Source organism: Heloderma suspectum, chromosome 4 (genome assembly GCF_057233095.1).
Source record: "Heloderma suspectum isolate Gila_16-S chromosome 4, 16-S_ref, whole genome shotgun sequence".
NCBI classification, from domain to species: domain Eukaryota; kingdom Metazoa; phylum Chordata; class Lepidosauria; order Squamata; family Helodermatidae; genus Heloderma; species Heloderma suspectum.
Genome location: NC_139461.1, coordinates 242452181 through 242473807, shown reverse-complemented (window position 1 = coordinate 242473807; position 21627 = coordinate 242452181). Strand labels below are relative to the sequence as shown.

Here is a 21627-nt window from a genome sequence, read left to right as displayed (position 1 = left end):
TGTAGACTTGCAACCCTTCATTATGGCCTCTCTCGGTTAAGGAAAATCTGTTTTTTTTAAAATGATACATATTCGAAGGGGATGGGTTCTCCTTCTCAAATCATTTATTTCTAAAAGAATCTTAAAGACTGAAAAAACCTTTGTTGCAGTAATGAGAAGATCTATAAATTAGGTTTTCTTAAAAAATGGAAATCCATTGAGGAGGAAATATTTCAAACCCTGAATTCTGTTCTTATGAAATTATTAATGTCATTGTGAACATCATCCTATTTGATAAGAGATGTCAGGACACCCAAGGGCGCATACGTGTGTGTGTGTTTTAATGGTGAATGTTGTGAAGAACATTGTTAATCTCCATCTCATCATATCACCAAAGGCTTTATTGTGACTTTCCTGGTTTGATTTGGGGGGGTTTGCTTGCTAAATTATTTGAATTAATATTAAATAATTTACGATTCTGAATTGTAAACTGATGAAAATGGCTTGCTTGCACTGGGCTGACTTAGCTTGGAATTTACATTGCGCCTGCCTTCAACTCTTCTACCTGTTGTCTGAATTCTGTAGAAAATCGTCAGAAAGGAAGAGCTGGCTTTTGTTGATTAGTTCAGAAGATCTATTTTGAAAAATATATCTCATTCTCTCTATCTACTGAGTACTCTTACTCATTAATTTCCTAAATGAAATCTAACTCCACATGAATTAGTCTAAATATTCATTGAAATATTTCTTGTGTCGGTTCATAAAGCTCAGTGGCCTGTCTCCCAACAGCATTTCTAGCAGCCTCATAGCACTGAGTGGGAAATATACAACCTAAACATAATATGCATGTACCCACTGCTGCTACAATTTTGAAGGTATAAGCTTTATTTATAATGGGAAAAGTATAGCATTTTGTATCTGAAAGATAAATGAGAACATTGTATGTACCATATTCAGGTCTCATACTTCGAAGGGTCTGTTTAGAAGTGCCAATACCAGGAGTCTTGACTGCTGTGTGAGCTGCCTGGAAAACTCAGTGGTTTACTAGTGTTTATTTACCACCAGTGCTCTGATATGTGCCATGTTGCAAACAGCTATGCAAGACAGGCCTCAATGCATATTGCCCACCTGCCTCATCCAATTTAAATAGCTTCCATCTTCCCAGTAGCATAGGATCCTCAGTCGGAAGATGCTCTTGGGGAGGGTTTGAAAGTGGTGGTTGATCTCTGCCTCCAAGTCTGCATATCTCCTCAGAAAGGCACAAATGGGAAGGTAATATTTACTACCTGCCTGCACTGTCTCCCAACTGCCTTGCAGTGGGACTGATGAGCTGAGAGGTGCTGGAAGCGGGGTGATAACTTTTTTATCCTTTACCTCTCACCGCTGCCCTCAGCTGAGTTACAGATGTGAAAGTGTCAGATGCCTTCTTCCTTGCAAGCTTCCCCTTCCCAAAGGCAGGGGAGTCATGAAAACAATTGTTTCTGCTTAGTCTTGTAAAGCTCTTCCTTTCCTTCCTGCCCAGCATGGTTGAGGACAGAACTACATGTTACAAAGATTGTGGAGCTACTGCCAAAAGCAGCAGTGGGCTCTGACCTTAAAAGTTTGTCGCAATAAGGGCGCAATCCTATGGCCATTAGTCAGCGGCTGGATGGCCATAGGATAGGTTGGTTCCCTGAGAACTGACCTCCACCTGCTCCTGTGCTGCCTCATAGGCAGCACGGATCGGCCCCACGCTCCGTGCTCGCAAGAGCAGCATGGAGCAGCGAAAATGAGGTGTTCCTGGGGGCAGAGAGGGCAGAAGTGGCTTTCCGATGCTTCCTATGCATTGTCCAGCCTCCCCACCCCGCGCTCCAGCTTCCAGCAGCTAAACAGCGCGGAGGGGAAGACCCTCTCCGCGCTGCTCCTGCCCTGCACTGGATTGGCAGTTGCCTCCGAGTTCAGAGGCGGCCGCATATCCTGATAGGATTGCGCCCTCCATTTGTTAATTTTTAAGGTACTGTGGAACTCAATGTAGTTTAATGAGTTAGTAAGATATCAAACCAGATGTGACCTTCGCTTTTTTTTTTTTTTTTTGCAAGGTTTCAGGTCTCTGGTTATATGTGCCTTTTACTTGTTATCAATATAACCATTGATGATGGATTATTTTTCTCTCTTAAACTTTGCATTTTGGGGTAACATGTAATGCAAAGATGCAACTGAGATATTCTAAGAAGCAAACCTTTTAAAGTGCAGGACATTTGAGCCTGTTGTGATACATGAAACAATTTATTGCTGCGTTTTGGCCCTTCTACACAAAGTCTAAAAAAGTAGTTCTTGATGTCTGATGTAGATGGCTTATTGGACTTCTATTTCATTGTAGTTCTCTTCCCTCCTATTCTTTAGGTCCAGGGACAGCCACTGATGGTACAAGTGAGTGGAGGCCAGCTGATCACATCCACTGGTCAGCCAATTATGGTACAGGCTGTACCTGGGAGTCAAGGTCAGACCATTATGCAAGTACCAGTTTCAGGATCACAAGGACTTCAGCAGGTCAGTATGCCCGAATTCCTTGAGCTGTGGATTATGATGTATAAACCAGCAGTGGCTAGCTCAATGCCCCAGGGAAACCCATAACCAGGGCATAATGGAGTTGTTTGTCCCCATCATCTGATGATCAGAAGTATAATGTCACTGAATGTACAGGTTCTGTTCTCAATTGTTTTAGCTAACAGGTATTGGTAGACCTATTCCTGATAGATTAGTTTAGTCCCTTTTAAGAGCCGTCTGTGCTGTTGTCCATAGATTTCATAAGGCAATTATATGTTGTGTGAAAAAATGCTTCCTACATAAATATGCTGTGGAGCAGAATTATTTTTGAGAATCAGATAAATAGCAAACCAGCTTTAGAGAAGAACTTGGCATTTTCAATCAAAGGAGAACATACAGAAGTATCATAATACTTCTGCCTGACATGCCTAGTCCTCCTCATTGCAAGGCCCATAGGCCACTAGTGCCTCGCAAAAGTTCCAGCAGAGGAGTGGTGGATCGTGTGCTTCACCCCAGAAGGATCGCCCTTTAATGCCGCCACCGCCGCCATGTCTCCCCTCCCCATCTTGTTGCCACCGCCCACTCTGTAGGTCCTCTCAGAGCGAGCCATCAGGGGGCCGAGCTCTCTGCAGAGCCACATCAGGGAAAGTGGCCAGCACAGCTCTTCAGAGAGATGGCCATGCTCAAATGCCTGGCTCTGAGGGGTCTTTCATTAGAGCGAAACATTGCAGGAGAAGGGGTGTCCCTGGAGATCACCTGCAGTACAGGTACTAGTCTGGGATACTCAGATTGTCAGCACACTCACTCCTGAACCAAGGAAGGAGATAATTGACTCTAGAGAAGAATTCCTCTACCAAACTCTCGCTCTAAGAGCTATGATATTGTTTTATATACAGGCTTTCATATTTAGGGCTGGGAGGGAGAGAGCTCTTATAAATTAAACATGATTAGTGGCTCTTAGGGTTTTTAAAATATTGTTCTGGCCGTGCTCTTGGACTGTTGTAGACAGTGGACTAACTGATGGAATATAGTAACACAGCTAAATCTCCTTTTAGCATTGTCTTCTCTTTGCTTTTAGCATTGTCCAGAAATACTTTCTTCTGCCTCCGTTTTAAAAAGGAATAACAAGATTTTGTCTTATTGGCAGATTTGGTGAAAATAACTAGATAATGCCAAGATTAGGTTTAAAGATTTAGGATTTAATTTTTTTTCCTCTTTGATTCATCCATCCATAGATTCAGTTGGTTCAGCCTGGTCAGATTCAGATTCAGGGTGGGCAAGCTGTGCAAGTCCAGGGTCAGCAGGGCCAGACACAGCAAATCATCATCCAGCAGCCACAGACTGCAGTTACTGCTGGCCAGACTCAGGTAATGTATGAAATGCAGGAGGGGATTTGCAGGGGGCACCAAGGGACTAAAGTGAAACTGGTGGCCCAGTTTCACTTTACCAGCTTACCAGCTTTAAAGTTTACCAGCTTTTAGTTTCACAGCTAAATTGTGGTGTGCAATTAGAAAATCCCAAGGCATTATATTTTTATATTGCAAGCAAAGCAATCCTATTGGGGGAGGGAGGAACCAAGGCAGAGAAACCACCTTTTCCAGTGCCATATTGGGTCGCGTCAGGGAGGAAGGGGGAGGTGCGTGGTCCAGCCCTTCATTTCTTCTTTTTTACTTTTCCCTCCCATTGATTCCAAAGGGAGGGAAATGAACTGTGCCAGCTCCAGGGCTGGTGTATTTCTTCCTCGCTGCGGGGAGTGGGGGGGAGTTGTCGGGAGTATGGGAAGGCTTTGGAACCTGTGGATCCACAGCTTCTCCCACCATTCCCATGGAATTCCTCCTTTTTATGCTCTCTATCAAAGTTCTGACATCAGAGAAGCACTAGATCTTTCTGCAGCCTTATGGAGGAGGCTTGTGAGGTTGGGTCTCTTGGAGAGGGAGGATCTGAAAAATCCTTTAACTCCTGGGATGCCCTTCCAGGGACCATAGGATAGTAGCCTTAGTGTTTTGTCTAATGGGATGCTTTTATTTTCAGACACAGCCCCAAATTGCAGTCCAGGGGCAACAGGTAGCTCAGACAGCAGAGGGCCAAACAATTGTCTATCAACCTGTTAATGCTGATGGAACAATTCTTCAACAAGGTACAAAATTACATGCCACAGGGTACTGTGGCATTTTCTAAAACAATATCGATAACTTCCAGAGCAGCATGCACTCTTGTTGGCTTTTTTAGCCTTTAGGTATCAAGGTGATGCTGTTAAAATTGATGGTCAGTATTTTAAATCCTGTTTTGTTAGAATTGTAGATTATAAATACTGTGATACTATGTTGATATTTCTTATTCTGAATGACAGCTGAGTGTTCTAGGATTCTAGTAAGAGCCCATATATTGCTTGCCCCCATACATTCATATTTGTACAACAAAAGACAACTTTTTCATAGACTATGGTTTGCAGGTGAAAGGATTTCTTTTGGAAATACAATTTAGAAAACAAAAATAGTTGCAGAATTTTATGCTATAGAGATTGGAGAATAGGCTGTATAGCACAGATAAATTAAGGAACTTGGATGTAATCTTTGGGCAGGGTTGTGTATATTCTGGCTTCCAAAAAAAATAAACGTAAAATAAACATATGTATTAAAGTAACCAGCAGTCAGTCTGGTGAAAGGAAGTCAAAATTCAATATGCTTAATAGTTTATACACATTTTGCACATATTTTAATTTTTGAAAATCCAGTTTCTATATCTCAGGGGATAAGGTGTTACACAGAGTATTGTAAGACACATCATTGACCACTAGGGGGTATTGCTCAGGCCTTGTTCCTACTATTGCTTCTGAGATGTTATCAGGCACAGCAGTGTTTTCAGATTTCTCTACACAGCCATAACTTGTCAAAAAATCATTTTTAAAGGGAAAGTTGAGAGATTCTAAAAGCTGAGAGTATCAGAATGCAGGAACATTGTGGATTTTAGGTTTCATTCCACAAATAAATGAAGGTGCAAAGCTGGGTGTAAAAGATCCTAGTCCTATTACCTTTATTGGGACTAAACTGTTCTGTGTGGTTTTTGGATTGCATTGTCCACTAACATTGATTATTTATGTCAGAAATTAACTTCCAGCAAAGTATGCATCTTCGGCTTATTCATGGGGCAAATATTAAGGAGCAGAACAAGAAAGTAATAGCACTCTTTTGAAAGGCCCCCAGCAACTAGCATTCAGCTCGGTTAACAGCCAAGGGAAATTAAACCTGGAAACTGCATCTCTTGTGTTGTCCACACACCACCTTACCTACAAACCAGTTGACAGAAGTCCTGAATGGTATGCTGATTTAGCCCCTTTTGAGGAACACTTCTTTCAATTGGTTGTGCATTCATTTGTTCAAAGCACTTTTAAAGTCTCGTTTTAAAAAACCATAGGTATGTTTCAGGACAGAGTGAATAAAATCCGAAGTGGGACTAATTATGTTCCCTTCATCTTTTGTGTATGTGTTTGTTTTTGTTTCTTAAAGTTACAGTCCCTGTTACAGGCATGATCACCATCCCGGCAGCCAGTTTGGCTGGAGCACAGATAGTCCAGACTGGCGCCAACACCAACACAACCAGCAGTGGACAAGGGACGGTAACTGTGACGCTGCCTGTTGCTGGAAATGTGGTTAACTCTGGTGGGATGGTCATGGTGCGTATGGCATTTTTCTTACACCCCATTCCATTGCTGGGATTAATCAGTCGAATAAATCTTTGCTTATTCAGCTTGGCAACCTTTTGCTTTGCTCATAGATAATGGGGCCGGGGGCGTTATATTTTTAGGAAGTGGGTTTTGATCTTTGGTTTGCTGTAACATATGCTCAGAATTTCATTGAATCTAATGTAAATGCTCAAGCTACCATGTGCTGTTATGCTAAATCTTATGGGAGTTGAAGAAATATATAGCTGCAGTATTGTTTTTTAGTAGAAATGCTTTGATTTCTGATTTCAAGGAGCCAAGTCTATTGTATTCAAATTTCATACCTGCTGTTTGTATGCTGCTTCTACTGAGACGTGCATTCATTTAATCAAAGTGTCTCCTTGCTTTAATATAGATGGTCCCAGGAGCCGGATCGGTGCCAGCTATCCAGCGGATACCTTTGCCTGGAGCTGAGATGCTTGAAGAAGAGCCCTTATATGTGAATGCTAAACAGTACCACCGAATTCTGAAAAGGAGGCAAGCAAGAGCTAAACTGGAAGCAGAAGGGAAAATACCTAAAGAGAGGAGGGTGAGATTATAATCCCTAGCATTCATGAGAGGCAGGATGTGATTAATGTCAAATGCGTAGCCTGGATTTTAGGAAAGCTCATTTTAATAAACTCAGAACAATGATCAGTAAGGTCCCATGGCAAGCGACGCTAACGGGAAAAGGAGTCCAAGATGGGTGGGAGCTTTTAAAAAAGGAAATTCTCAAGGCACAATTACAAACAATTCCAACAAGAAGAAAAGGTGGAAGACAACAGAAGAAGCCAATGTGGCTTCACAAAAAGCTTAGAGATGACCTGAAAACAAAAAAGGACACATATAAGAAGTGGAAAGAAGGCCAAGTAACAAAGGAAGAGTACAGGCAGGTAGCACAGAATTGCAGGGATGGCGTCAGGAAGGCTAAAGCTGAGAACGAGCTGAGGTTAGCAAGGGATGCTAAAAACAACAAAAAGGCTTTCTTTGGATATATGCATAGTAAAAGGCAGAGGAAAGAAATGGTGGTTCAGCTATTAAATAAGGATGGCAAAACGATAACAGATGACAAAGAAAAGGCAGAGATCCTCAATTCCTACTTTGGCTCAGTCTTCTCCCAAAAGAGGGTCTATGACCCCCCTGGCAAAGGCGAAGTACATGCTGAAGGGGCAGGATTGCAGCTTGAGATCGATAGGCATATGATCAAGGAACACCTAATTACTTTGAATGAGTTCAAATCTCTAGGGCCAGATGAACTGCATCCTAAGGAACTGGCAGAAGAACTCTCAGAATTGCTGTCTATTCTCTTTGAGAAATCATGGAGGACGGGGGAAGTGCCAGATGACTGGAGGAGGGCTAATGTTGTCCCTATCTTCAAAAAGGGTAAAAAGGAGGAACCTGGGAACTACAGACCAGTCAGTCTGACATCCATCCCTGGGAAAATTCTGGAGCAGATGATAAAGCAATCCATCTGGAAGCACCTTGAAAACAATGCAGTGATTACTCGAAGCCAACATGGATTTGTCAAGAACAAGTCCTGCCAGACGAATCTGATCTCATTTTTTGATCAAGTCACCTCCCTTGTGGACCGTGGGAATGCTGTAGACATCATATACCTCACTTCAGCAAAGCTTTCGACAAAGTGCCCCATGATATCCTGATGAGCAAACTAGCTCAAAGTGGGCTAGATGAAACAACGATCCGGTGGATCCACAGTTGGCTATAGAATCGGACTCAAAGAGTGCTTATCAATGGGACCTTCTCAAACTGGGGAGAGGTAACGAGTGGGGTACCACAGGGCTCAGTCCTGGGCCCAGTGCTCTTCAACATGTTTATTAATGACTTGGAGGAGGAGGTGCAGGGAATGCTGATCAGATTTGCAGATGATACCAAATTGGGCGGGATAGCTAATATTTTGGCAGACAGAAACAAAATTCAAAGTGATCTGGATAGACTGGAGCGCTTGGCAGAAAACAACAGAATGACATTTAATAGGGATAAATGCCAAGTTCTGCACCTAGGAAAAAGAAACCAAATGCACAGTTACAAGATGGGGGATACGTGGCTCAACAACACTACAAGCGAGAAGGATCTTGGAATTGTTTTTGATCACAAGCAGAATATGAGCCAACAATGTGATGTGGCTGCAAAAAGGCCAATGCTATTTTGGGCTGCATTAATAGAAGCATAGCTTCCAAATACTGGGAAGTCCTAGTTCCCCTCTACTCAGCACTGGTTAAGCCTCATCTGGAGTACTGTGTCCAGTTCTGGGCACCACACTTTAAGTAGGATGCAGACCAACTGGAGAGGGTTCAGAGGAGGGCAACAGAGATGATCAGGGGATTGGAAACAAAGCCCTCTGAAGAGAGACTGAAAGAACTGGGCATGTTTAGCCTTGAGAAGAGAAGACTGAGGGGAGATATGATAGCGCTCCTCAAGTACTTGAAAGGTTGTCTCAGAGAGGAAGGCCAGCATCTCTTCTCAATCATCCCAGAGTGCAGGACACGGAATAATGGGCTCAAGTTACAGGAAGCCAGATTCCGGCTGAACATCAGGAAAAACTTCCTGACTGTTAGAGCAATACGACAATGGAACCAATTCCCTAGGGAGGTGGTGGGCTCTCCCACACTGGAGGCGTTCAAGACGAGGCTGGACAGCCATCTGTCAGGGATGCTCTGACTTGGATTCCTGCATTGATCAGGGGGTTGGACTCGATGGCCTTGTAGGCCTCTTCCAACCCTAATATTCTATGATTCTAATGTTCATGATGTATATCATTGCAACTGCTTGGATTCCTGTTATAGTAGAACAGCCTCCCTCAACATGGTCCCCTTCAGATGATTTGGACTACAAATCCCATTAGCCCTAGCTATCATGGCCCATGGTCACTGTTGATGAGAGCTGTAGTCCAAAAGATCTGGAGAGCACAACTTTAGGGAAGCTTTAATAGAAACTCCTCCCATTCACCCGTATATTTTTCTTCCACTGAGTTATAATAGACATCAAATATTTTAATCATTCCAGACTCAAAGAGTATCATAGTTAAACTGTAAACTGGTGTGCACTCATGCATCAGAAGCCTTCTTCCTTTCTGCACTAAAGATGAAGTAGTCCTGAGCTTCAGTTAGATGTAGGAATAAATTACTGATCTGGAAAGTGAACAAGCAGATTGCCTAAGATTTTAGTAGTAGAACTGATGCAATCTTAAAAATGTAATGTCATGCACTTTGACTAGAAACAGGTTCAACTGGAAATGGTAAAGGAGGATCTTTGTCAGTTACAGAATGACTGTGAGCAACCAATGCGTTGAATAACCAAGAAGGCAAATACAATTTATATATAATGTATGGTATTTCCAAGAGTAAAGAACTGTTACTGTTGTTGTACAAGGCATTAGTAAGGGCCAATTTAGAGTAATGTTCCAAGTTTTAGTTATCTGTGTTTAAGAAATATATATTCAAGCAGTAACAACTGCAAAAATGAGCAACTTGTAGGATTAAATGAATAGACAATGTCTATATTTTGAGAAGAGGTTAAAGAAACCTTATCTTATTAATCCTATGAGTCACTGTTTTAGTGTGGAGGATGAGGCAGTTCCCCTTTATGGATCACTGCCTTGTTGTGGCGAAGGGGCTTGCGTAACTCAGTGAAGCCATAAGCTATGCCGTGCAGGGCCACCAAAGACGGACAGGTCATGGCAGAGAGTTCTGACAAAATGTGGTCCACTGGAGAAGGAAATGGCAACCCACTCCAGTAACCTTGCCAAGAAAACCCCATGGAACGTATCACAAGGCTAAAAGATATGACACCGGAAGATGAGCCCCTCAGGTCGGAAGGTGTCCAATATACTACTGGGGAAGAGCAGAGGGTATTTCCAAGTAGCGCCAGAAAGAGTGAAGCGGCTGGGCCAAACCCGAAAGGACACTCAGCTGTGGATGTGTCTGGTGGTGAAAAGAAAATCCGATGCTGTAAAGAACAATATTGTTTAGGAACCTGGAATGTAAGATCAATGAATCAAGGTAAGCTAGAGGTGATCAAACGTGAGATGGCAAGATTGAACATCGACATGTTGGGAATCAGCGACCTAAAATGGACAGGCATGGGTGAATTTAATTCAGGTGACCATCATATCTACTACTGTGGGCAAGAATCCCTTAGAGGAAATGGAGTAGCACTCATAGTCAACAAAAGGGTGGGAAAAGCAGTACTGGGGTACAATCTTAAAAACGATAGAATGATCTCAGTACGAATCCAAGGCAAACCATTCAACATCACAGTAATTCAAGTCTATGCCCCAACCACTGATGCCGAAGAAGCTGAGGTTGATCGGTTCTATGAAGACCTAACACCTTCTAGAACTAACACCAAAAAAAAGATGTCCTCTTCATCATAGGGGATTGGAATGCTAAAGTAGGAAGTCAAGAAATCACTGGGATAACAGGCAGGCATGGCCTTGGTGTACAAAATGAAGCAGGACAAAAGCTAATAGAGTTTTGCCAGGAGAACACGCTGATCATAGCAAACACACTTTTCCAACAGCACAAGAGGCGACTCTACACATGGACATCACCAAATGGTCAATATCGAAATCAGATTGATTATGTCCTTTGCAGTCAAAGATGGAGAAGCTCTATACAGTCAGTAAAAGCAAGACCTGGAGCTGACTGTGGCTCAGATCATGAGCTTCTTGTTGCAAAATTTCAGCTTAAATTGAAGAACGTAGGGAAAACCACTAAACCATTCAGGTATGACCTAAATCGTATCCCTTATGAATATACAGTGGAGGTGAGGAATAGATTTCAGGGATTAGACCTGATAGACAGAGTGCCTGAGGAACTATGGATGGAGGTCCGTAACATTGTTCAGGAGGCAGCAACGAAATCCATCCCAAAGAAAAAGAAATGCAAGAAAGCCAAGTGGCTGTCTGATGAGGCTTTACAAGTAGCTGAAGAAAGAAGGGAAGCGAAAAGCAAGGGAGAAAGGGGAAGATATATCCAACTGAATGCAGAGTTCCAGAGAATAGCAAGGAGAGGCAAGAAGGCCTTCTTAAATGAACAATGCAAAGAAATCGAGGAAAACAACAGAATGGGAAAGACTAGAGATCTCTTCAAGAAAATTGGAGATCTCAAGGGAATGTTTTGTGCAAAGACGGGCATGATAAAGGACAAAGAAGGCAGGGACCTAACAGCAGCAGATGAGATTAAGAAGAGGTGGAAAGAATACCCAGAAGAACTATACAGGAAAGATCTAAATGTCCCTGATAGCCATGATAGTGCGCTCACTGAACTTGAGCCGGACATCCTAGAGAGTGAAGTCAAGTGGGCCTTAGGAAGCATTAGTAACAACAAAGCTAGCGGAGATGACAGTATTCCAGCTGAGCTATTTAAAATCCTAAAAGATGATGCTGTTAAAGTGCTGCATTCAATATGCCAACAAATTTGGAACACTCAACAGTGGCCGCAAGACTGGAAAAGGTCAGTTTACATTCCAGTTCCAAAGAGGGCAACGCCAAAGAGTGTTCAAAATACCGCACAATTGCGCTCATTTCACATGCCAGCAAGGTGATGCTCAAAATCCTACAAGCTAGGCTTCAGCAGTATGCGAACCGAGAACTACCGGAAGCACAAGCTGGGTTTCGAAGGCAGAGGAACTAGAGATCAAATCGCCAACGTTCGCTGGATCATGGAGAAAGCAAGAGAATTCCAGAAAAACATCTATTTCTGCTTCATTGACTATGCTAAAGCCTTTGATTGTGTGGATCACAACAAACTGTGGCAAATTCTTAAAGTGAGGGGAGTACCAGACCACCTTACCTGTCTCCTCAGAAACCTGTACGAGGGTCAAGAAGCAACAGTAAGAACCAGACATGGAAAAACCGACTGGTTCCAAATTGGGAAAGGAGTACGACAAGGCTGCATATTGTCACCCTGCTTATTTAACTTATATGCAGAGTGCATCATGAGAAACGCCGGGCTGGATGAATCACAGGTCGGAATTAAGATTGCCGGGAGAATTATCAACAACCTCCAATATGCAGACGATACCACCCCAATGGCAGAAAGCGAAGAGGATCTCAAGAGCCTCTTGTTGAGGGTGAAAGAGGAGAGTGCAAAAGCTGGTTTGAAACTCAACATTAAAAAAACTAAGATCATGGCATCTGGCCCCATCACTTCCTGGCATATAGAAGGGGAAGAAATGGAAGCAGTGACAGATTTTACTTTTTTGGGCTCCAAGATCACCACAGACGGTGACTGTAGCCATGAAATTAAAAGACGCTTGCTCCTTGGGAGGAAAGCTATGGCCAACCTAGACAGCATAGTAAGAAGCAGAGACATCACCTTGCCGACAAAGGTCCGTCTAATCAAAGCTATGGTTTTCCCAATAGTAATGTATGGCTGTGCGAGCTGGACTATAAGGAAGGCTGAGCACCAAAGAATTGATGCTTTCGAACTGTGATGCTGGAGAAGACTCTTACGAGTCCCCTGGACTGCAAGGAGGTCCAGTCAGTCAATCCTAAAGGAAATCAACCCTGAGTGCTCATTGGAAGGACAGACACTGAAGCTGAAGCTGAAATATTTTGGCCACCTAATGCGAAGAGAAAACTCTCTGGAAAAGACCCTGATGCTGGGAAAGACTGAAGGCAAAAGGAGAAGGGGACGACAGAGGATGAGATGGCTAGATAGCATCACCGATGCAATGAATATGAACTTGAGCACACTCCGGGAGAGAGCGCAGGACAGGAAGGCCTAGCGTGCTATGGTCCATGGGGTCACGAAGAGTCGGACACGACTGAACAACAACAACGAACAACAACATGAGGCAGTTACATAAAGATTCTACATATGCTCTTCAGGAAACCTGTAAATAAATAAATACAGATGAGAATCCAAAGTTTTTTAGACATTTGAAGTGTGAGAGAAGCAGTATCTCTATGGTGTCTTTGTCTGTGTTATTTAATGGTTGGTTTGCTTGGGGTGAAGAGGAAGAAGATCCAGGAAGAAATACTTTATGTAATTGTATTTTTTTCTCCCTCCTGCTCCCTTTCCACTCGTCTCATCCCTCCCAGCCAAATAATTCTATCAAAAAACTCACTCCTTTCTCTCCTCCCCCTCCCCAGCTCTTTGTGGAATTCCCCTCCTCCCCACTTTCACCAAACAGGATCAGGAAAGAATAGGTGTCTCTGCCCCACCCCCTGGCCTTAATCTTCTCTATCTCTTCTGCCAAATAAATGAATGAAGATGGTGCAAGTAGGGGGAGGAGGATTGTGCAGGGCTGCCTCTACCATTAGGCAGAGTGATGCAGCTGCCGGGTCCTGAGGGAAGAGCAGAGGCTGCACATACATCCTCCCCAAAACTGGGGGAGAGCCTTAGCTTTCAAACCTCACCCGTCCTCTCATCTGGTCAATGTGGGGAAAAACTGCAAAACCGCTGGAGATGGTGGTTCCTGGATATCCGCGTGCCCGTCAGCTTGAGAACTGGGAGAAGAGGGCGGCAACCATAGAAAATGGCACAGTCTGCCATGTCATCCCTGTTTCAAAACAGAGCTGGATAATTTTATTTCAGATATACCAGAGTATGAGTTCTGATATGCCCCTTAGCAGCAGTTTTGGGGTCTGGAATGTTCTCTCCTCTAAAAGTTTGGTTGGCAGGGGGTGGGGGATCTGAGGTATCCACAACTGGAAAAGGAATGTTCAGTGGGGTGGACAAAGAGCAGGTGGGGTTTTGTTTTCACTGTCAGGCCCCAATCCAGCAAAAACATAGTTGCAACAAAGGCCAGTTGAAACTAATGGACCAGGTTAGTCACAACTGTAGTTCTTCTGCTTCCAGTGAGATTTTAACTGGATTGGGATCTTTGGGCTTGGCTGTTTTCTACATTGTATGTTGGGAAAGACTTCTCTTCCAGGTCAGGTGGACTGGGTGACACCGAGGTTCTTTTCCCTTCCTCTCTAGCCTAAGCTATTTTCAGTCTTCTTGCAATTATTTCTTGCCCTACTTCTGGTACGGGGCATTTCGCACCTGCTTTCTGCTTGTGATATTTGTGCTTGTATTAAGGGATCCCTTTCATCCTTACAATTTTGTGATCTTGCATACAGAAATATCTCCATGAGTCCCGTCACCGACATGCCATGGCAAGGAAGCGGGGAGAAGGTGGACGGTTTTTTTCACCCAAAGAAAAGGATAGCCCTGATATGCAGGTAAGCAAAACTTCCCTTCTTTTTTTGTTTTAGCTGGTGTTTATATGCATGTTTTCAATTTATTATTTAAAACCAGCTGAAAGTAAACTCCAAACACCTGTCATTTCTCTCTCACTTTGTTAAGCTTGCAGATCTACTTTCCAAACACTTGTGATTCTTTATGGGTCACACTGATGCTCTAAGAGGGGTTTCCTAACTCATTTACGAAAAGTAAAAAGTGGCTATGCAAAGATGTAATCCAGTTCAGAAAATAGTCCTTTGGTTGGGGAAGGCATATATACATATATATGCCTTCCCCGACATACATACATACATACATACTTACATACATATATATATATATATATATATATAATATATATTGTTCACATGCACACACACTTTTAATTTCTTAGATACTCTTAAATAATAATGCTGATGGTACTTGTTACCATCCAAGTTGTCCAGTTTTCAGCTGATACTGATAGGATTCAGTCTGAATTGTTATAATGATGAGCTGATGCGATTTGTTTTTAAAGAATGGCTTTAAACTGTAAGACGTTATTGCTGTACACAATAAACCAGGGGAGGGGTAGGCAGTGGTGCTCCTGGGCACCTTTCTTGGCACCTGCCTAGGAGGCCAACGCTTCAAAAAATTAACACATTTTCTTAGTGGCAGTTGGAATTGCTGTGAAATAGGTTTCTGTTGTGTAGTAGCAGCAAAAAAAAAAAGATTTGGGGCAGCAAAAACCCAAAACACTTGAGTCAAACAATCATAGAATAGTAGGGTTGGAAGGGGCCTATAAGACCCATCGAGTCCAACCTGCTGCTCAGTGCAGGACTCCAAGTCAAAGCATCCCTAACAAGTGGCTGTCCAGTCTCATCTTGGGGCCAGGGGCAGCCTGTTAACCATCCCTGAACTACACCGTAGTTAAACTTATTGTATCCTACAGTTACTAGTAGATATTTAGAAATGTGCTGTTCCACCGTGAGTGACACATTCCAAAACAGGAACTGTAGCACAAAACCCTCATTAGCTAGTACCTCTTCCTTGACGTACATTTTCCTCCACATCTAGTTTAATGCTATAGCACTAAACAGTTGGGTGTCTACCTTAAAGGGCAGGCTACTGTTGTTTGATGCTATGATGAAGAGGCTGCAGGTTACAAAACTTTTTTTCCCCTCTGTACAGGATCCTAGCCAGGCAAATGAAGAAGCAATGACACAGATGATTAGAGTATCCTAACAACCAGCTAAAGAACAAAGCATCTCGACAAATTCCTTGTCTCTCTGCAACTGTTCCCTATCCTACCTATCAAACAAACTTCTGAATGGGAAAATTTGCCATATGCACAGCCTGTTCTTTTCCAGAACAAATACTACACTCTCATTGAGTGGTTTGTTTTAAGATTTTAACTGCAGTGGACTCGGCAAACCGAAACACCTATGGACTTTTGTTATCCACCCACCCAGTTCAGACCAGGGAGCTGAAAAGTCTGACCCAGCAGGCCTTTAACATCTGTGACAATAACAGTGGCCCAGCTTGAAACTGCCACTGCCTCAGCAATAACTGGCATGTTGAAATAGGGCTAGCTACACCATTTGGAAGCCATGACTCTTGAACCACCCAGGAATGCTAATATTTGGAACAGCCAGCACTGACATGGTTTTGTTTTCTTCATGTAGCCTTCTCCATCCCAGCTGAACCTCACAACCTCAGACTTTATATTTCTTGGCAGCACAGCTTTCCACTGCAGAAGCATCTTCTCTGATTAAAATTGTGATAAGATGCTGGAAGATTTTCTTGAAGTTTTACTCTGTATAAATTGTCACCCAGTATTTGGGACAAAATTAATCAGTTCTTGTAAAAAGTATTGGGAAAGTTATGCAAACTGAGGATAGTACATGCATGTTCTGAGGGATAGCAGGGAGATTCATAATGGCCTTGGGAATGTTCATGGATGGCGGGGGGTGGGGGGCGATAGGCAAGTGTTGGAGCTAAGAAATGCTCGTGATAGCTGAAATCGTGCTACAGCTCACTAACTTCATCTTCCTGCAGTCTGGTAAATGGCTGTGATTATTCCCAGATCCACAAATTGGCCCTGTCCTTGACAGTTATTCTCCAAAATCAGAGGATTAGATAACAGTTCTGTGAGCATTAGTCAGGATGCGACACCCACATAATTGCCCAATCCATTGCATCCTGCTGTAGCTCAGACTGCTTTGCATATGAGAATTGATATGGCAGTTCTTTCAAGCTTTATATATAATGATCTTTGTAAATCTGGCGCTCAGCAATTCTGTAGCTGTCATTTTCTGTTGGAAATAGCGTTTTTCCCTCTTGTGATGGCCCCAGATGAGTTTTGACTGTTTGGTGATGAATCATTATGAGAAGGGGCAGAACAGTGTTTGTTGTTTGCATTCTCACTTGACCATTCAAAATTTAGCATTAGATCCGAGATTCTTTCTGGCAAGCACTGCCTTGCTGCCTCTTTCACCTTATCACTGCTCATGTAGGTACTGCTGCAAGGTCCAGCTAGCATTATGTTCTGCTTTTGTATGTTCACAGGCTTATGTTTAAGCCTGCATTGCTTACCAGGATTGAGAGCGGAGGAGGACTGGAGCAGGTGCATCACTGAAAGATGAGAGGTGAACTGCACAATGAAAGTAGCAGCAGTGCAGGAGTGCTGCATGGAGCAGAAGAGGCCTTGGGCGTTGACCATTAAGTTTTTTAGAGGAGTCTCTTGGCTTTGGAACAGGTGCCAGTGTTGGGTGGAAGCTCTCGCTAGTGAAAAAAGTAGAAATTATTTTTCACTTGACCTTGCAGTGGCTTGGGGAGGGCCACCTTCACAAGACCTCTTTTCATTTCTTAAAATGGAGGGAGGACTTGAGAGAGTGATTGGTCCTAGGAAGTGAACAATTCAGAGAACAACTGATTCACCAGTGATGCCAACCCTGGAATGAGTTTGATGAAAACACAATGTGAAACTGCATGTGGAGCAGAGTTTTACCTGTTTATGGTTACCTGAAGTTCCGGTGCCCTAACTTAAGCTATTGGAAGCAAATAAAGATATGTATGGTTTAATTTTGTATTGACTGCTCATATCATTTTAAGCCTGCATGCAGGTGGTATGTTTCTAGATGTTTTGGTTTTGTTTTTTTAAAATTCTGATAGCCTTTGTATTCACTCCTCTGCATTTTCAGCATCCTGGGTGCCTTTGATTACCACTGTGGTATTCATCAGTTGGCTGCTTCAATATCATCTAGCATTTCTCTTCACCGGCTTTAACAATAAAATATCCAATTTAGGATTTAGGTGACTGTATTAGTGAAGGAACAATGAATGCTTGCAGGGGGCGGGGGGATTGTTTTTCAGCATTGTTGTAAATATTAAAAGCATTGGTACGTCCTAAGGTAGTGATAGGCATGGTGAGGGTAAAATACCATATAGACAGAGTTAAAGAAGTTTCTCTATGGGTTCCCCCTTTCAGCTGTCAGCTTTATCTCTGCAAACTGGGATGTTGAGGGAATCAAGCATCTCCTAATTCTCTCTGTGTATAAAACCCTAAAAAGGCATTTGCAGCTTTGAAAGATATAGCCATTGCTACCTTTCCCCACATTTAAAAAACAAAAACAAAATTGGTTTTTGTGATAGCTATAAGTAGATGATGGAGAGACCTATTTAATTTTCGGTCTTTAGAGAATTCTTATAGTTAGTTTTTTCTGTAATGGTGTAAAATGCCCTGATAGGATCTATTATACCAATGGCTTAAACTTCATGTGTGTAGGTCAAACTTACTTCAAAATATGTGTTAATATTGGGAGTCTCAAACTGCAACATGTTGCAAAATGTTCTGTTCCTGGGTAAAAATTAAAACAAGTAATGCCAAATGCAAACTCTTGATTAGAAGTAAAATATCAGACCATGCAATATTTAATTGGAGATAGACTTAAGAATAAGGCTGTAGTGAGTTCTGAGGAAAGTGTAAATTCTTCTGTTGACCTATAAAGCGCTGGAACATTGAGCCCATTTACAGTGGTTTGTTACTTATGGTGTGGAGTAGAAACCCCCAAGTAATGCTCAACTTTTTCAGATATTTTGCATGTAAAAAAATCAATTTCTTGGGATGTGAATGGGGATGAGGCGCATTGATATTTGTGAAATTGTAAGGCAAAGTTTGTATATGGTTCAAAAGTTTATAATTTTTTATGCTGCATTTTGAAGTGTATTTTGTCTTTAATAGATACAACTGTAAGTACTGTGTACACTATCCAGCCAATAAAATGTTTATAAAATAAATTGTTGACTTCTTGTCTAATTTATTATTTATTACATTTATTTCCCACCTTTCTTCCATCATGGAACTCAAGGTGACTACATGGGGTTCCCAGGTGGTCTCCCCTCCAAGCACTGACCCAGACCCAAACCTGCTTAGTTTCAGCAAGGTGGCTGCCTCATGTGCCTTCAGACTATGCCCTGTGACATGGGGCAATTTCTACAAAGCAACACACAGTCATACTCATGCTTCAGTTGGAACTGCAAGAATGCTCAGCAATTCCATATACATGGGAAGAAAGGGATAATAAAAGACTTACAGACAGATGGTGCATATTTAGACAGTTCAATATACATATCTTTGTATCAAAATTTTAAAGCCTTTATCTTCCCTCTATAGCTGTGTAATCAAGGGTGATGCATGTTGATCCCTGGACCAAACTGAGTGCCGTCTACGTTGTACGAGATCATGTTAGTTCTGTTGGTGTTTCAAATATTGTTCCAAATAAGCATCATGACTTTGGTTATAAATGTAGTCAGTCTGAACTGTGTTATCCCATGCTGCTTTTAGAGGGATGAGACAACACATGCCAAAAATCTGAATTGGAATTCCAGACAAAACTCTTGTGTCCAGAGTTCAGGTGGGCTTAATTTCTACCAAGTGTGGCGAGAGTGTCTTTTTCAGCTAATGGATTCCAAGTTACATGATCAGCTGATTGCATGGTGAAGCTCTTCCTAGACTGTGCCACTGCAGATTGCATGTGGTGAGATGCATGTCTGATTGTTCTCCCAATTAAAAGAAATAATATCTTGCACATAGAAAATGGTATGTTAGGAAAAATGCTTCTAGTTTACTATGAGCGTGGAGATCTGGGGTATAGAGAGGAGCATTCAGACATGAAATCCCTCACTTGCAGCCTGGCATGATACATTCCAGAAAGATGCATTTCATAGTTCTCAAGACATTAAGTGTCAACTTGTGACACAGGTATGACTCAATCCCTGTAGCTTTATTGTTCATTTTCTGAACCATCGGTTGATACTAGGAAGAAAGTGCAATTAATCTTTCCCTTTCCATGCTTTTAAAACACACATATATCAAAGCCTAGTATTGATTGAAAGTTGTCCATACTTGTTTTATATATTGCACCTTATACTTATAGGGGCCTAATAAATGAAGCTGTCATTCATCGTGTTCCTAGCTACTGAAAACTGTCACATCTCGGGCCTGATATATGGGCTATATCCATTTTATACAAGATTGCAGCATGACCTGATCTTGTTCAGGTGGTCTGTCATCCCACAAACCATCATAAAATAACTTTCAAAAAGCTTGTATAAGGCATTCTTTGATTTCAGTTTGAAGAATTGGGTCTGGAACGTAAGGATTTGTCCACAATGCCACTTTGTGCTACACGTCTGTTGCTTTGTAGAAATTCCCCCATGTATTTTTAATTATCTGATCTTTAACTTGCTGAGACTCACTAGGACAAAAACATGTCTCTAATCAGAGAATAATAGTCAAATCAGTTCAAATGAAAAATATAAGGCCCTGGTCCTACATGAATAACTAGAACCTGGGGTCATCCAATGAAGCTGAATGGTGGGAGATTCAGGACAAGCGAAGTGCTTCACATAGTACATTGTTAAACTGGAATTAGCTACCATGATGTAGTGATGGCTGCCAGCTTGTATGGCTTTAAAAGGGGTTAGACAAATTCAAGGAGGATAAATCAGCAGCTGCTAGTTGTGATGGCTATATCCTTTCTCCAGTATCAGAGGTAGTATGCCTCTGTATGCCAGTTCCTGGGGAACCTGAGCAGAAGAGTGCTATTACATTCCTGTCCTGTTGTAATCGAGATCTGATTAGCTGCTGTCAGAACAGTATGCTGGGCTAGATAAGCTTTTGGTCTGATCCAGCATAGCTGTTCTTTTGTAGCCTGCCTCCACAATACTGGATGCTATGGCAGAACATAGGTGTTCCTTAGGGATGTACGAAAGGCACTTACCTTTCGCGGATTATGTTGATGGCGGGGGGGAGGCCCTCCGTCCCTCCCCCCAGAATCCTGGATGGGGGGGCGCTCTGTTCCTCCCCCCGCCCGGAATCCTAGCCGGCCGGCTGTGCTCCACAGGGATTCTGCGGAGCCACCGGCCAGCTCCGCCAGCAGCCGGACATCCGGCCGCTGGCTAGCAGGGACGCAAATGGCGGCAGCCATAGCCGCCGCCATTTGCGTCCCTGCAGTCAGCCGTGAGAGGCTACGTAAATGTTTACATAGCCTATTACGGCTGACTTAAAAAAAAACAACAACAACGCGCGTATGCAAATGGCGGTGGCCACGGCCGCCGCCATTTCCGTACGCGAGTTGGTTGTTGTTGTTTTTTAAGTCAGCCGTGATAGGCTATGTAAACATTTACGTAGCCTATCACGTTTTTAAAAAAAAAACTTAGCCATGATAGGCTACGTAATTCTTTATGTAGCCTATCACGTCTTTGTTTTTGTTTTTAACTGGAAATGGCGGCGGCAGCGGCAGCCGGTCGGAAGACCAGTCGCCGCTGCCACCGAACCACTGCCGGAGCCGCCGCCGCCAGGAAGATCCGCCCCAAGTAAGTCTCGTACCGGGGAGGGGCGGGGGGGGCAGACCGTTCCGCCACCGATTTCGGGGGGCCGAATGCGCTGGCATTCAGCCTCCACAAGATCCGTGGCGGAATTCTCTGACATCCCTAGTGTTCCTGCAGTTGTTATGGTCTAGGGTCTTTACCATTTAATAGCAACCTCAGACTTGTTGCTGGGTAATAAAAATAGGTAATTTTAATTATATAGCATCAAAGGCCATTTGGTATGAAACCAGTGAGTTGGATCTATACTTATGCTTAGGACAGACCCATTGAAATCAATCGGAATCCAGTTAGTTATTGATTTCAATGTGTCTACCCCAAGCATAACTTAGTCTGGATCCAACCTTATATAAATAG

The 21627-nt window shown here is 42.8% G+C and overlaps 1 protein-coding gene across 5 annotated transcripts in view; it reads left to right on the top strand.

The window, feature by feature from the left end:
- NFYA (nuclear transcription factor Y subunit alpha) overlaps nucleotides 1-18678 on the top strand; it is a 33187-nt gene extending 14509 nt beyond the window's left edge. For 2 of the 5 annotated variants that reach the window (XM_084852977.1, XM_084852982.1), the window contains 7 exons: nucleotides 2362-2508; nucleotides 3741-3872; nucleotides 4537-4642; nucleotides 6012-6178; nucleotides 6582-6755; nucleotides 14298-14399; nucleotides 15571-18678. In XM_084852977.1, the coding sequence (XP_084709103.1) occupies nucleotides 2362-2508; nucleotides 3741-3872; nucleotides 4537-4642; nucleotides 6012-6178; nucleotides 6582-6755; nucleotides 14298-14399; nucleotides 15571-15624 (882 nt within the window). In that variant the 3' untranslated portion in view covers nucleotides 15625-18678. The remainder of the gene's footprint in view (nucleotides 1-2361; nucleotides 2509-3740; nucleotides 3873-4536; nucleotides 4643-6011; nucleotides 6179-6581; nucleotides 6756-14297; nucleotides 14400-15570) is intronic. The other 3 variants (XM_084852981.1, XM_084852978.1, XM_084852979.1) reach the window with 3 other exon arrangements.
- Nucleotides 18679-21627: the final 2949 nt, after the last annotated feature.